The sequence below is a fragment of the Littorina saxatilis genome, linkage group LG5 (assembly GCF_037325665.1).
Source record: "Littorina saxatilis isolate snail1 linkage group LG5, US_GU_Lsax_2.0, whole genome shotgun sequence".
In the NCBI taxonomy this organism is placed as follows: domain Eukaryota; kingdom Metazoa; phylum Mollusca; class Gastropoda; order Littorinimorpha; family Littorinidae; genus Littorina; species Littorina saxatilis.
This window is the reverse complement of record NC_090249.1, coordinates 18,061,616-18,078,483: the sequence shown is the minus strand read 5'-3', so window position 1 is coordinate 18,078,483 and position 16,868 is coordinate 18,061,616. Positions and strand designations below refer to the sequence as shown.

The 16,868-nt window shown below is 44.7% G+C and overlaps 1 protein-coding gene and 1 long non-coding RNA gene across 2 annotated transcripts; both read right to left on the bottom strand.

The window, feature by feature from the left end:
* Positions 1–6,455: 6,455 nt before the first annotated feature.
* Positions 6,456–9,138, bottom strand: LOC138966455 (uncharacterized). The gene is made up of 2 exons (XR_011455694.1): positions 7,910–9,138; positions 6,456–7,062 (listed from the first exon to the last, which is right to left on the bottom strand). It is a non-coding gene; the product is annotated as an uncharacterized lncRNA (long non-coding RNA).
* Positions 9,139–10,933: 1,795 nt separating this feature from the next.
* LOC138965929 (cilia- and flagella-associated protein 45-like) lies at positions 10,934–14,794 on the bottom strand. Its single transcript, XM_070338009.1, has 2 exons — positions 14,578–14,794; positions 10,934–13,730 (listed from the first exon to the last, which is right to left on the bottom strand). The coding sequence occupies exon 2, from the start codon at positions 12,425–12,427 to the stop codon at positions 10,934–10,936; it is 1,494 nt and encodes a 497-aa protein (XP_070194110.1). The 5' UTR covers positions 12,428–13,730; positions 14,578–14,794.
* Between the last annotated feature and the right edge of the window lie 2,074 nt (positions 14,795–16,868).

Here is a 16,868-nt window from a genome sequence, read left to right as displayed (position 1 = left end):
TCAACATAACGTATCCATCGCTTAACCGTTAAAAAAAAGAGAGAAAAGGCTGACATATAATGGCTTCTGCACGGCTGTTTTGTGCTTCTTTTATTGAGATAAGGTCACATTTTTCCGAGTTGCAATGCCCAAAGTCTGCTTTAACTTTTGCCCTGAAAAAAGGAAGGAGGAAGAGAAGGAGGAGGAGGAGGAGGAGGAGATGATGATATTGATTACTGAAGGTACTCAGATGTAATTATTTATATATGGGAAAGTTTCGTTGGGAGGGATCCTTAACTCTTGACAACTGCACCAACGACAAGGTGAACTATTTTCAAAACGGTTGTCGCCCTTCCAACGACCGCGAGTCCAACGGCTTACATTTTCACCCTTAATCCCCCCTGAATCAGTCTTCATCAAAATAATCTGTTTGCGTTTGTGTTGAGCTTTTCTACACTTCAAGCATCCATCCTCTTCCATTTTTGCGGTTTACTGCACGGACAGACTGCGGTCTGTTTAGTGCACGTAATTCGTTTGAAGGGAAGCAACGTTAATCCCATAAAAAGAAAACGAAGGATAACACAAATCCGCATCTCGAGGATCTTAAAACAATGGACACTGGGAAACGAGTTTTTCATGTTAGCCGGACAAACAGCAGGGGAAGGGGATTGGATGGAGGAGAGGGACTTTGGACACTTGGGGGAGGTGGGGGTGGGATACAAAATCGGGGGTTTGGAGGCAGAGGGTCAGTTGGGCGGGGGTGGAGGACACAGAAGGGGGGGGGGGAGTGCTGACGAGGGATGAGGGTGGTGGGTGGATGCATGATGTCCGAGAGATTCTGGACACTACGTTTAACTTTGGAAGTGGGAGAGAGAGAGATGCTAGGGACACTTGTGGATGGGGGTGGGGGGGGGGCGTCCTGAGGATAGAGGTAAGGGGTCAGCTTGGCGGGGTTATATGTTAAGATGCTTGGGGGGGGGGGGTTGACCCTGGAGGGAGGGAGAGGAGCGGGTTATGGGTGTCGAGGGGGGGGGAGAGTGGGAGCGGGAGGGGGGGGGGGGGGGCTTTGAATAGTGTGTATAACCCTGGGCACCGGACCAACAGGGCACAAAGGAAACAGTGGCCAGAAACCTTGAGACTGAGGACTCCTGTGTTTGAAGAATTTGCAAAGTTTGTAGGCAGGATACAACAGGCCGAGTAGAATGTCCAGTCGCGGCTCAAAGACTGGGCGTTGTCCAGCGGTGTTGGGATAAACTGCGCCACTGGTTTTCTCAGACCGCCCTTTTGTTTTATCACTGGGGAGGGCGATAGATATGTGGGGGGTCGGGCGGGGGTAGGAGGGGTTGGAGGGGGGGGGGGAGGGTTGAGTTCAAGAGCGGACATTTCTTCCATTTTGGGGTTATGTGTGTGTGTGTGTGTGTATGTGTCAGTGTGTGTGTGTGTGTGTGTGTGTGTGTGTGTGTGTGTGTGTGTGTGTGTTCGTGGTTGTGTGTGATACGAGAGGGTGTGTGTGTGTGTGTGTGTGTGTGTGTGTGTGTGTGTGTGTGTGTGTGTGTGTGTGTGTGTTCGAAAAAAGTTCATTCTCTATCAAAGGCTGAACTTGGACATGGTCAATCCTGTCAATTCGATCGATTGTGTTGTTACTGAGTGTTGGTAGTGGAAAACTTCATCATATAAATCATCCTTTCCCCTATCTTCATCATTGAATCCTTCTCCTCCTCCTCCTTCTCATCATCATTATCATCATCCATCATACTACCTGTCTGCCTGCCTGTCTGTCTACATCATGTGTGTGTGTGTGTGTGTGTGTGTGTGTGTGTGTGTGTGTGTGTGTGTGTGTGTGTGTGTGTGTGTGTGTGTGTGTGTGTGAGTGTCTCTCTCTCTCTCTCTCTCTCTCTTTCTTCTTTGTCTTCCTTCAAGTGTATGCAGCATCTTTTCCTAAGAACGTGGTTGTCGACTCTAGTTGTGCACAACATTTCTTTTCACCCCCCTCCTCCCCCTTTAATTGTCATCTTATGTCCATTGCTTTCGTTTTTAAAACTGCACTGGAAGCTGCGGATGTGCACCGACAACTGACTCCGTTGGTTCGTTTGTATATTCGTTTGTTCGGGGCGTAGTAAAAGACGCTGAATTGAGACTCCTTTTGTCTGTTGAATTTTTACTCTACACTGCAACAAAGGATATCGATGTCCTTCACAGAACTAATGGTATAGTTAACGTAATAAGACCTATCCATGGTGTTGTACGGGAGAATCTTGCCACCTATGTTCAACTCTTCTCTTGCTGACTGTACAAGTATGCATGAGTCTACTGCATTATCTTCAAAATAAACCCCTTTCTCTGCCTGCAGGATGTCAGATGACGCCCTCGGAAACTTGCGTCACTATAACTGAAAACAAACCGTTCAATAAACAACAAAGAAGAAGAACAACAACAAACAAACAATCAAATCAAATCAAATTTTATTTTACGGGGGTTGTGGCTTAAGCAATACAAACTAGCTTCTTTTCAACAAGCCCTCGTCCAGAGAGGGATTACTCTAATCGTAAATATACATATATACATATACACATGTAAATCATTTGTAAAACAATGTGTGTGTTAGTGGTGTGTTCATTTTCACGAGGAGGGTACATTGTGAGTTGTCAAATCAAGTAAGTACAGGTAATGCTTTGTCTACAAATGTTTACTGGCAGCGAACAGGCTTTAATAGTAGGCCTATAGTTGAAGTATTTAGACCTATTGTGTAGAAGGAGATACTTTTGCCAGTTGGTTTCAACTCTTCCATTGTTGGACCTACAAGTCTGCCGCACCAGTCTTCTCAGTCACCATCGTCAAAATTAATGGTATGATTAAGGTAGTTCGATCTATGGTGTAGACGGGGATAGTGTTGCCACCTATAGTTCCAACTCTTCTTTTGTTGCCCGTACAGATCTGCACCAGTTTACTGCACCATTGTCAGAATAATTATTAATGGTAGGCCTACAATTAACGTATTTTGACCTATAGCCGCGTAGTAGGGGATCATTTTGCCATCTACTTTAAACTGGGCTCTTTTTGACCGTACAAATCTGATACAGTCTACTTCACCATCGTGAGGGTGGATGTCGTTGGTGTTGGTGGATGTCGTTGGTGGATGTTGCTTCCTGCAAGTTCTGCAATGCACGGACTCTTCGCGGTTTAAACGCATACACGTGTGTATCTCATCAAAAGCCGTGAGGGCGTAAAACTCGAATCATATAACCCATATCTGTCTATTTACAGCTCTGTTTCTGGGCATCTGTGTCTCAGATTCAGCGTGCTGATTGGAATATGCATTTAGCACAAGAAGCCCTAGTGTCTGTTCGTCCGCACGTACCCCAGCTACCAGCGAAAGTGTGTTTGAAAAAGTCTGTCCGTCCTTCCGTCCGTTCACTATTTACACGGCACCATAAACTCTTCTCCGTTGTTCTGGAAACTATGACGTAGTAACGGAAGCGTCACACATAAACTTCGCCCACGTCATCGTTTCCTACCCCCCCCCCCCCTTCCGACCCCCCCCCCCCCCCCGACCCCCTCTATAATTCCAGTGCACGTGGACCAATCACGTGTACGAGCAAACACCTACTTCCAGAGTCTTGGCATGCATACAAGCTGTTTGACATCCTGTGCGATGTGTCCGGTCAGTGCTTGGGGACGTTGGGAACTGAGGAACAGAGGCTGGTTGGCTGGCTAGTTGGCAAGCGTCCCTGTCAAATCTGGCCAGGAGCCCGGTGGCGGGAGGAAGGAGTAGAAGGACACAGTGTGTTGTCGTGTTTGCGACAAAGCTTGAGAACAAACGGACTTGTTGTTTTAAGGAATACATGTGCGCTCCATGAACCTCCTGTCGAGTTTAGTCTTCTTCGTCTCCTTCTTCTTCTCTTTCTTTGTTCTGTGCAAGTTCGTTGCGCTCTCTAGCTGTACCACTCAGTGTGTCCGTAAAGACCCCCCATGTCGCCACCCCCGAGTTTAGGGGGGGGGGGGGGGAGAGAGAGAGAGAGAGAGAGAGAGAGAGAGAGAGAGAGAGAGAGAGAGAGAGAGAGAGAGAGAGAGAGAGAGAGACAGAGAGAGAGACAGAGAGAGAGACAGAGAGAGAGTTGTTGAGAATCGGTGAAGTCTTGGTGAAAAAAATGCAGTGCGTTCAGTTGCATTAGTCGACAGATTGACTAACTGTATTCATTTCGCTTTACGCGACTTGCTATATCTTTCTTTGTTTCTCTTCTTTTCCTTCCATGTTTCACAGTTTTGTTCAAAGTCAGCAGTATATGTCGATGATAAACGAGTAAGATTGTTGCACGACTGAGCGACAGTAAGGTATGTATCGTTTCGAGGCATTCTCAGCAAGATTGTAACGCTTTTATCATTCGGAGGTCCCAGCTATTTACTGTGAAAGGTCGCCACATACAAATGCACATAATGACAGTTTAAAAGTATTGAACATTATTCGTGCTTTACAAATAACACAAGGCAGGGGCGGATCAGTTCATTTTATGGGGGGGGGGGGGGGGGTTCCAAAAGTATATTGTGAAGATATGGGTGTGAAGGCGCGGAGCGCCGAGCCGACGGCGCAAAGCGCCAAGCTTGCTAGGGGGGTCCGGGGGCATGCCCCCCCCGGAAAATGTTGAAAAAAAGGATGCAAAATGGTGCAATCTGGTGCATTCTTAGGATGATCATTACCAGTTTCAGGCAGCAGATTTTGTCACTGATTAATACCCAAAAAAACCACTTTTTTAATTTTTTTTTGGCTGGGGGGGGGGGGGGGTTCCGGAAACCCCAGAAACCCCCCCCCCCCCTCGTCCGCCCCTGCAAGGCGACAGCAATTGCGCCTCATTACTGAGAATGGGCGAACAGCGCTGAGAAATTTCAAGGTTTTTCAAGGTTTTATTCCACCTCATCACATGGGGCCCTGTAGGGGCATGCGGATGAGGAATATGATTAACATATAAAGCAATTACAACAACAACAACAACAACAACAACAACAACAACAACAACAACAACAACAACAACAACAAGGGCATAGCAAGTATTTAACCACCAAGTTGAATAACAAGAAATATAAGACCTCTCACATGCACACCAGAATTACATAGAGATAGCCGAGATGCACACACAGACAAACATAGCTGGACAAGCGCCCACAGACGCACACACCATATGGGCGAACTAGCAATAGAGAATAAAACAAGTCGCGTAAGGCGAAAATACAACATTTAGTCAAGCTGTCGAACTCACAGAATGAAACTGAACGCAATGCAATTTTTTCAGCAAGACCGTATACTCGTAGCATCGTCAGTCCACCGCTCGTGGCAAAGGCAGTGAAATTGACAAGAAGAGCGGGGTAGTAGTTGCGCTGAGAAGGATAGCACGCTTTTCTGTACCTCTCTTCGTTTTAACTTTCTGAGCGTGTTTTTAATCCAAACATATCATATCTATATGTTTTTGGAATCAGGAAACGACAAGGAATAAGATGAAATTTTTAAATTGATTTCGAAAATTAATTTTGATCATAATTTTTATATTTTTAATTTTCAGAGCTTGTTTTTAATCCAAATATAACATATTTATATGTTTTTGGAATTAGAAAATGATGAAGAATAAGATGAACGTAAATTTGGATCGTTTTATAAATTTTTTTTTTTTTTACAATTTTCAGATTTTTAATGACCAAAGTCATTAATTAATTTTTAAGCCACCAAGCTGAAATGCAATACCGAAGTCCGGCCTTTGTCGAAGATTGCTTGGCCAAAATTTCAATCAATTTTACAAAAAGCAGAATATGACGTCATCAAAGGTATTTATCGAAAAAAAGAAAAAAACGTCCGGGGATATCATTCCCAGGAACTCTCATGTCAAATTTCATAAAGATCGGTCCAGTAGTTTGGTCTGAATCGCTCTACACACACACACGCACAGACAGACACACACACAGACAGACAGACACAGACACAGACACACACACACACACACACACACACACACACACACACACACACACACACACACACTACGAACCTCGTCTCGATTCCCCCTCTATGTCAAAACATTTAGTAACAAGAAGAGCAAACGCTCGATCGAGTCACTTTCGCAGTTCTGAATATTATATGAGGCATCAGATGGACAGGAAGAAATTGCTATTCACAACACAATACAGATGTAAATAATTTGATGTAAAGAATAATCCTATAAAGTTTGAATCAAATCCGATGGATAGTTTCAGAGATATGATATTTCAATTTTTTTCCTTCAAGACATACCTGTGACCTTGAAAAAGGTCAAAGGTCACCAAAGCAGACGTCAAAGTGTAGAGGTCACTGACACGTGACGACTTAACTCCACAAGATTGAGCAATCTTGGGATCACACGCAAACATACACCTCACTCACTAACGCACACCCAAGAAAGTTTACAAGTGGAGACAGACATCACTATGTATAAAAAGACTAAAGGAACCACATGTAACTTATAAGCTTTATATAATAAACACAAATTTATGCACGAAACATCCACACATTTAACGTGTACACTCTACAAATACTACGAAAATTGACAACACATGAATTCACATGAAATTATCCTGGAACTCCAGTCCTAAGCACCCCCCCTATGGTTAAATAGCCTGTTAGTATACGGCGCTCAATAAGGTCGCATCACCAAATTACACGAACACAGACACATGATTTAACCACGACAGAGTACTTAGCTTTTTCGGGATACACAACGCCCACCAAGGCCTCACATGTCCTTCCCTCCTCAGAAGGCCGCAGCTTCCTGATTCTGACCCCCTAGAAAGGTCCCCGACTGCCTAAGCACGTCGAACCCAGCTCCAGTCCTTCGGAGCTGTTCCCCAGATTCCTAGGCATGTAGAGTTGACCAGACTCCTTCCTCATGCTGTCTTCTGGTGGTCCTGCGTACACTTTGGGTGGAATCTACTGGTCGGAGTAACCCACGCCGCTCTTCTTGCGTTGCTGTGAGCCGTAGTCGCCTCCTGACAGCGTCCCATCTGTCCAGATCTCAACGCCTTCACGTGAACAACACGTCCCTCCTCCGTTCTCTCTCCGGCCAACTGCATGTAAATAAAATCAGCACGTTAATACTGAACAATAACATCCCTAGCTACCTGGCGTGTATCGATGGTTGTGTTAGTGTTCATCGGTGATGCAAACCTTTAGCGCATCATACCGATGGACATCAAGATCGAAACTTTACACCAAGTAACCATGTATGGAAAAGGATAATTATTTAATACATTAGCTATACAACGGGGCTTTACAATATAGATTTATAGTTTGCTTAAACCTATAAACTTATTGTATTTATCATGACCATATACGCCATGTGATATGTTACAAATAACTGGACAAACGTTCACTAAATGTTAGATTGTGGTATCCAACTTTAACATTACATTACGCAACCACAATTGCATGACACAACACCCATATCCCCACATGTATGATAACTCCCCGCGTAATATTACACACTATAATATGAAGGTATAAAACAACATGCTCAATAACATAAGGATACAAAAGTTGTCGGAAAGTAGACCGCCATCTTGTATAAAATGTGATATTCCGTGTAAACGAATATTTAACAGTTATGTGCAAATAATTACACACATATAATTCCACTGTATGTTCACTGCATATCACTTCCAAACATGCATTAATATACATGTAAATCCCGAGGCTCCCTATACGAATAGGTAGTAATGGGCCGGTCGATGTAATTCTCATATTTCCCGTGCACATTCCCACGGACATAAACACGCTTCAAAATCACCGTGTCCCACAATATTACAACACTACTGAAACGTAAACACAAACAAAACAAACATTAGACAACGACATCTACTCAGCCACAGCAATTCGAAACAATAGTCCACCCGCCAAGTCAATGACAACGCTCACCGTAAAAAACCGCCGGGTGATGGAGTACTCGCGCCCGCCAGTACGTCTGCAACCGTACCGTTGACTCTCTCGGGTAGCACTGAACCAAAACCGTGCTAGTTCGCTGACGGGGTGCCAAAGTGTATTCGTACACCGCTGACCCGGACTATGTTAATTCTTCTCTTACTAAATAGCCTATAGATACGCTATAATATAATTTATGCATTACACTATATTATCTTACCAGGTGAAATGAACATTATTTAATTTGCACGACTGTGCCCAACAAATATTTACAAACTTTCGTTTTCTGCAGCTTGACCTGGTTTGTTCACCGCGCGTTACCGGGTGACTATAGCCCGTTCCACGATTCGGACACAAACTTGCAAATACGCGAAGTTACAGGCGTAAAGCATCTCACATCCCACACGCATACATTCTACAATAGTGTTTGGACTCCAATGCTTATGTTGTAAATAACACAATTATTATATACACTCAAACATATAACAATTACATCATCTCGTGTATCTACAAAAAGCCTGTTTAAGCTTCTTCTGCATCTCTAAACCTCGGGTTGTGACACACCTCCACCACCAGCTCGAACTAACGGTAACCACCAACAGTGAGCACCCTATATATCAAGAGCAACCCGACTCATGAAGTCAGCGTCCACGTTGTTCACTCCTTTGATGGTCTGCACTCGGAAAGAATAAGCTTGCAACTGCAGAGCCCATCTCGTCAACCTCCCGTTGTGTGGTCTTACCTGCTGCAGGTACTGCAATGGTTGGTGATCTGTCATCAAAGTGAAATGTTGCCCAAAAAGGTAGGGCTCGAATTTCCTTATCCCCCACACCATTGCAAGGCATTCCTTCTCGATTGTGGAGTAGTTGATTTCCGCAGGAATCAGTTTTTTGCTGGCATAGCTCACTGGTTGCAGGTCACCCTTTTCATCTGCTTGCAACAGCACCGCGCCTAGTCCCACATCTGACGCATCAGTCCGTAGCACAAATGCTTTCTCGGGGTCAGGCAATCGTACCACAGGTTGGCTGACCAGAGTTTCCTTCAAGCGCTCGAATGCTTCCTGACAAGCCGGTGTCCACTCGATTGCCTCGAACTTCTTTCCCTTGGTCAAGTTCGTCAGTGGTAGGGCAATTTCCGAGAAATGTGGCACGTACCTTCTATAGAAACCGAGCATTCCCAAAAACCTGCGTACTTCCTTCTTTGTTTTGGGTTCCCCCTCCCGCTTCTAATGGCACTAATGGAATGGTGTTCTGTCCTGCTGAGACTTCAGGCACTTCTTCCTGTTCCTCTTCTTCCAGCACCACTCCTACAACCGCTGGGATCTCTCTCCTCCTGACGTATCTCTTCAAGAGGTTGACGTGGAATAATTTCTTTTTACTCCCCACTTGAATCCGGTAGTCGTTCATGCCGCATCGCTCCTTGATGACGTAAGGTCCACGCCAAGCGATTTCCAGCTTGTTCTTTTTCATTGGAAGAAGCAGCAACACCTCATCTCCTTCCTTGAATTGTCTGTCTTCTGCCTTCCTGTCCGCTGCCCTTGCGTATCGCTCTGTCGCCTTCCCGAGGTTTTCTCTGGCAATCCTGCATGTCTCCTCAACTCGATTCCGCAGGTCCACAACGTACTCGGCAGTGGTTCTCACTTCTTGGTCTGTCTCTTCCTTGGTCCACAGCTTCCGTAATACCTGCATAGGTCCCCTCACAGTTCGCCCATAGAGTAGTTCAAACGGTGAGAATTTTAACGACTCCTGAGGAACTTCCCTATATGCAAACAAACACGCCGGAATGAACCTGTCCCATTCCTTGGGTTGCTCCTGGCAGAGTCGTTTCAGCATCTGTTTCAGCGTACCATTGAAACGTTCAACTAGACCATTGCATTGTGCGTGGTATGGAGTTGTGTACATTCCATGTACTGACATCAGGTTGTACACCTCCTGCATCATTTCGCTCTTGAACTGGGTACCGTTATCTGACAACACTTTTTCAGGTATGCCCACTCTGGTCCAGTTCTCCCACAATGCTTCCGCCACATGTGGTGTATCGATTTTCTTGAGAGGGGTTGCTTCAGGATACCGGGTGGCATAGTCTACTGTTACCAGTATGAAACGGTGTCCTCGGTCTGACGGCGGATGAATCGGCCCTATGATGTCCACCGCTACCTGCTTGAACGGGACATCGATCAACGGCATTCTTTCCAATGGTACTGGCTTCACTTTCCCTTTTGCCGTAGTTCTCTGGCAAGCGTCACATGATGCCACGTATCGTCTGATGTCGGGGCACATACCAGGCCAATAGAATTCTGTCCATATCCTATTCCTGGTTCTCGTTCCCCCTAGGTGTCCTGCCATGGGTGCATCGTGAGCTAATCTCATCACCTCATTCTGGAACTCACTGGGCACCACTAACTGTCGGTGATCCACTCCATCTGCACCTGAGTATTCTCTGTACAACAAAGCTTTACGTATCACGAATCGAACATTCCCGGTTCCTTGTTGACGCCATGGCTTCTTTTCCACCGCCAACTCGCGCACACGTTTTAGGTGTGGATCCTCTTCTTGTGCTTGAGCCATTTCAGCACAGGTCCTTTGTGCCAAGGGGACTCCATTAATCTTCAATGTTAGATTCCCTCTCTCGTCTCTCCTTGCTTGTCCTCGTGTCTGAACTGCTGCGCACAAAGATGGAATTACATGTTTCTTTCCGTACACCGGAACTCTCACTTCCTTTCCATTTGGCAGGACCATGTAGTTTCCTATCAATACAGGAATTGCCATATTCTGAATAGCGACAGCTTCCACGTTCCCTACAAACACCGAAGATTCTAACTTCACGATGGCTATGGGAGCCTGTACTGTTCCCTGCTCTTCAAACACTCCTGACACTTCTCTTGTCCTGTTTGTGTACGTAGCCGGGTCGATGAGGTCAGCGCTAACACACAGCATTGGGCTTCCCGTGTCACGTATGGCTACCACTGCCTTCCCGTTCACCCTAACTGTCATGTCGAAAGTTTCTCCCTGAGTACGACGATCACACTTCCCACATAACCCTGAATGGATCTTGTAATTCGCTTCTACCTCCCGCATCAAGAAAACTTCTCTCACTGCAGTCTCCTCCGGTTCTGGACTGATGATAAGAGGTTATTCCTGGACAGTTCCTCTTGACATGTCCGAACTTATGACATTTGTGACATTGTATGCCTGCCCCATACATTTCTCCGCCACCCCTCGGCTTCCCCGCTTCCGGGCAATTCCTTATGAAATGATCCCCTCCACATCCGAAACATTTGACAGTACTATCTTTTACCCTTTGTCCCTGGGTAAGTTGCACCTTACTGTCTGTCTTCCCATTGTTTCCTTTATCTTGGTTTTTCCCCCCTTTCTGTGATGAGTCGAAACCAGGACGTGCATCCACGAAACATTGAGCTTGCTCAACTGAATCAGCTACATTGGTGGCTTTGGACTGTCGAATGAACGTAGCGACAGACTGCGGGATGCCAGTAAGCAACTGTTCCAAAAGAACCAGGTCGAAGAGGTCCTTGTAAGTTCGTTGTTTTTCCGCTAGGTCCATCCAACTGTGCAGGTACCGCGTTATCCGGCTCACGTAGGTTGAAAACGTTTCTTCGCTCTTCCTTCTTGCTGCCCTGAACTTCTCTCGGTACGATTCTGCTGTACACCGGAATCCTCTCAGTAACTCTTTCTTCACTAACTGGTAATCTCGAGCGTCCTCCTTCGACATATCCCCAATCAAGGTCGTCGCTTTCACGTTGAGTTTGGTACTCACGCGTCTCGCCCATGTTGTCTGGTCCCAGTCTAACTCCTCTGCGAATCTCTCGAATTTGGTAAGATAAGCTTCTATATCCTCCTTGTTCTCGTCGAATGCAGGAAGTGTTACTTTGGTAGATTCTACCATTCCATCCCTCGCCTTCTGATGAGCTCGTTGATTATTTGCCCTTTGTTCCTCTAATCGTTCTGCGTGCCTCTGTGCTTCATCTTGAAGTTTCTTCATCTCATCGATTCTTTCAGACTCCATTCTTTCCATACGTTGAACTTTGGCCTCCTCAAAGTCACGCTGCTTTTGGGCCTCTTCACGTGCTTCTCCCAGTTTCTTTTCCTCCATCTCACGCTGCTTCTGGGCTATACTCTCCTCGAACTCGCGTTGCTTCTGAGCTTCCACCCGTGCTTCTTCCAGCTTCCTTTCCTCCATCGCCAATTTCTTCTTCTCTAAGCTCAACCTCTCCTTGTTGGCCCGTACGTCCTCTATCTCCTTTATCTTAGCGTCGGCGAATGCTCGAAGACTATCTCCCTTCAACTCCATCTGCGTTCCTAAAGTCATGAACTTCTGGTAGTACGTAATGGACTCCCCTTCTTCACGTCCTGGACTATGTAGAAGCTTCTCTCGAGTTGATTTTGCCTTCCTCATGAGTTCAGATGTAACTAATCCGGTTAAACTATCAGTCGGCACATCCTGTGACCTAAGTCGCCCTGACACCGGAGAATCCACACTATCACCTCCCGTCGCCATTTCAGATGAAAACGCGCTACTTGAAAAAATATTTGCATGCACGCGAAAGGAAAACGCATCAAACTGCGTACCGAAGCCCACCGAGAAATCGGACGAAATCCGCGTAAGTTATTGACATTTGGTTATACTTTACCACAATCAATAGCCACATAGCCTTAGCGTAATACCGGAATGAAACTTTACTTTAACCGAATCCGAATATAGAATACATGCGTATTTGCTAGTTCGATCTGCTTCAGTGGCGCCGTCTGACTTTAACGGATGGACTAAAGATGAATCCTTTGTGGCTAAGTAACCCAACACCTCTCAACCGCTGAGAGATGTCCAGTCCCCTCCAACCACCCACGGGATGTCTAAACAGTCACCACATTTCAAATCAAACGGTCACCACTACCTCACACAAACCAACAAACACCACACACAAACTATGCCAACAACACAAACAAACACAACAACAAACAAATTTGGTTCCAAAAAAAAAAAAAAAATCTAAAGGGTCCTAGAGCTTCGCCTCGAAAGCATATCACTCATGGGTCCCCGGCATCTCCACCATTGACACGTGACGACTTAACTCCACAAGATTGAGCAATCTTGGGATCACACGCAAACATACACCTCACTCACTAACGCACACCCAAGAAAGTTTACAAGTGGAGACAGACATCACTATGTATAAAAAGACTAAAGGAACCACATGTAACTTATAAGCTTTATATAATAAACACAAATTTATGCACGAAACATCCACACATTTAACGTGTACACTCTACAAATACTACGAAAATTGACAACACATGAATTCACATGAAATTATCCTGGAACTCCAGTCCTAAGCACCCCCCCTATGGTTAAATAGCCTGTTAGTATACGGCGCTCAATAAGGTCGCATCACCAAATTACACGAACACAGACACATGCTTTAACCACGACAGAGTACTTAGCTTTTTCGGGATACACAACGCCCACCAAGGCCTCACATGTCCTTCCCTCCTCAGAAGGCCGCAGCTTCCTGATTCTGACCCCCTAGAAAGGTCCCCGACTGCCTAAGCACGTCGAACCCAGCTCCAGTCCTTCGGAGCTGTTCCCCAGATTCCTAGGCATGTAGAGTTGACCAGACTCCTTCCTCATGCTGTCTTCTGGTGGTCCTGCGTACACTCTGGGTGGAATCTACTGGTCGGAGTAACCCACGCCGCTCTTCTTGCGTTGCTGTGAGCCGTAGTCGCCTCCTGACAGCGTCCCATCTGTCCAGATCTCAACGCCTTCACGTGAACATACGTCCCTCCTCCGTTCTCTCTCCGGCCAACTGCATGTAAATAAAATCAGCACGTTAATACTGAACAATAACATCCCTAGCTACCTGGCGTGTATCGATGGTTGTGTTAGTGTTCATCGGTGATGCAAACCTTTAGCGCATCATACCGATGGACATCAAGATCGAAACTTTACACCAAGTAACCATGTATGGAAAAGGATAATTATTTAATACATTAGCTATACAACGGGGCTTTACAATATAGATTTATAGTTTGCTTAAACCTATAAACTTATTGTATTTATCATGACCATATACGCCATGTGATATGTTACAAATAACTGGACAAACGTTCACTAAATGTTAGATTGTGGTATCCAACTTTAACATTACATTACGCAACCACAATTGCATGACACAACACCCATATCCCCACATGTATGATAACTCCCCGCGTAATATTACACACTATAATATGAAGGTATAAAACAACATGCTCAATAACATAAGGATACAAAAGTTGTCGGAAAGTAGACCGCCATCTTGTATAAAATGTGATATTCCGTGTAAACGAATATTTAACAGTTATGTGCAAATAATTACACACATATAATTCCACTGTATGTTCACTGCATATCACTTCCAAACATGCATTAATATACATGTAAATCCCGAGGCTCCCTATACGAATAGGTAGTAATGGGCCGGTCGATGTAATTCTCATATTTCCCGTGCACATTCCCACGGACATAAACACGCTTCAAAATCACCGTGTCCCACAATATTACAACACTACTGAAACGTAAACACAAACAAAACAAACATTAGACAACGACATCTACTCAGCCACAGCAATTCGAAACAATAGTCCACCCGCCAAGTCAATGACAACGCTCACCGTAAAAAACCGCCGGGTGATGGAGTACTCGCGCCCGCCAGTACGTCTGCAACCGTACCGTTGACTCTCTCGGGTAGCACTGAACCAAAACCGTGCTAGTTCGCTGACGGGGTGCCAAAGTGTATTCGTACACCGCTGACCCGGACTATGTTAATTCTTCTCTTACTAAATAGCCTATAGATACGCTATAATATAATTTATGCATTACACTATATTATCTTACCAGGTAAAATGAACATTATTTAATTTGCACGACTGTGCCCAACAAATATTTACAAACTTTCGTTTTCTGCAGCTTGACCTGGTTTGTTCACCGCGCGTTACCGGGTGACTATAGCCCGTTCCACGATTCGGACACAAACTTGCAAATACGCGAAGTTACAGGCGTAAAGCATCTCACATCCCACACGCATACATTCTACAATAGTGTTTGGACTCCAATGCTTATGTTGTAAATAACACAATTATTATATACACTCAAACATATAACAATTACATCATCTCGTGTATCTACAAAAAGCCTGTTTAAGCTTCTTCTGCATCTCTAACACCTCGGGTTGTGACAGTCACTGGGAGTCACGTTCACATAAAATTTGAGCCCGGTCACTTTTATAGTTTCCGAGAAAAGCCCAACGTTAAGTTGTGTGTTGCCGAACAGAAAAGGCTAGTTATCTCCCTTGTTTTTCTGATAACGTTCGTAAAAGGCTACAGATGTAAATACTTTGATGTAAAGAATAATCCTACAAAGTTTCAATCACATCCGATGAACTTTGTCAAAGATATAAAATGTCTAATTTTTCCTTTGACGCTGACCTGTGACCTTGAAAAAGGTCAAAGGTCAACGAAACCATCGTTAAAGTGTAGAGGTCATTGGAGGTCACGACTAAACAAAATATGAGCCCGATCGCTTTGATAGTTTCCGAGAAAAGTCCAACGTTAAGGTGGTGTCTACGGACGGCCGGCCGGACGGCCGGCCGGACGGCCGGCCGGACAGACTAACACTGACCGATTACATAGAGTCACTTTTTCTCAAGTGACTCAAAAACTTGACTAAATGTAAAAAGAAAAGAAAAAGAAAGAAAGAAAAGAAAAAAATTGAAATTCTTATGAAGAAAACATTAACTAATTAAATGAATTAACCATACATTTGTCTAATTTTAAAAATATATTGAAATGTGTGGCGGTGTACGTAGTTGCTGACCAAGAAGGAGAGAACTTGTACCTTTAAGGGACAGATTATACCTGCGCAGAGTCAGCGGCACAGACGACGCACTGCAGATTATCCCAGCCCGCTACACGTTGCGTGAAAAAAACCCAGGCCAAGTACTCGTCATAATCCCTATCGCGGCAAAAATAATAGGCAGTGTGTCGTCTGTGCCGCTGAAACTGCGCAAGCATAATCTGCACTTAAGCATTACACACTTCTTGTTCCCATCACGGCAACAAATTCCTCTTTTTTGTGTTTATTTATGTGAGAAGCAAACAATTTGTTAGCGTTTGATGTTTACTTGGGAATGTTTAAAACTCAAAATTGTAACAAGGCGACCTGAGAGGTCAAGACAAAGAGCTCCTGAGTAAGGCATCGTCGGTGAAGTGCGGATATATATATATAAAAAAAGCTTCGACTTCTCTTGAGTTTGAAGGATAAAAATGGAAACAAACGCAACCGTGCGCACATACTTTTGGCTATCAATTAACGCCATTTAAAGAATCAATGTTTTAATTGGGGTGCGAAAATGGGTGCAAGATTTATTTTGCCGAGTTTATATTGTAAAATGCGTTCGCACCATAAAGGGATTTATCCTACATACGTGAGAGAGATACTCATGAGATAATAATCGTTCAAATCACACGTGTATATATCATGTAAATGAGGTCATGTCAAGCAAGTCTGGCAGGGACCTGTTTTTTGCCACTACTAAGGATGCCAAAGTCACCGAGACAAACGCTATTGTAGAAAAAAATGCCCTCGATCGTTAATTCTCCTTGATGAATTTTTAGAACAAACACGTCACGCCACACTTTCCAGAGTGACGTTTCTTTGCTTTGACGTAATAGATTGCACGAGGCTTTGGAAGAGAGTCGAGGTTCGAAATCAAGTGTCTTCAGTGTGGCTGCCTCGACTGCGGGACGTTTTGAGTAAAATACACGTAAGTACAGTATGCAGGATAAACAGAATACTACATGGCTTGCTGTGTCGTACCAGATTTACACTCGTTGCTTTTTCAAATAGTGAACAGCTCGCTTTCGCTCGCAGTTCAATATTTAAAAAAACAACTCGTGTATATCTG

Coding starts and splice junctions, on each gene's coding strand:
- LOC138965929 (XM_070338009.1), bottom strand. CDS start 12,427: ATGGCGACGGGAGGTGATAGTGTGGATTCTCCGGTGTCAGGGCGACTT.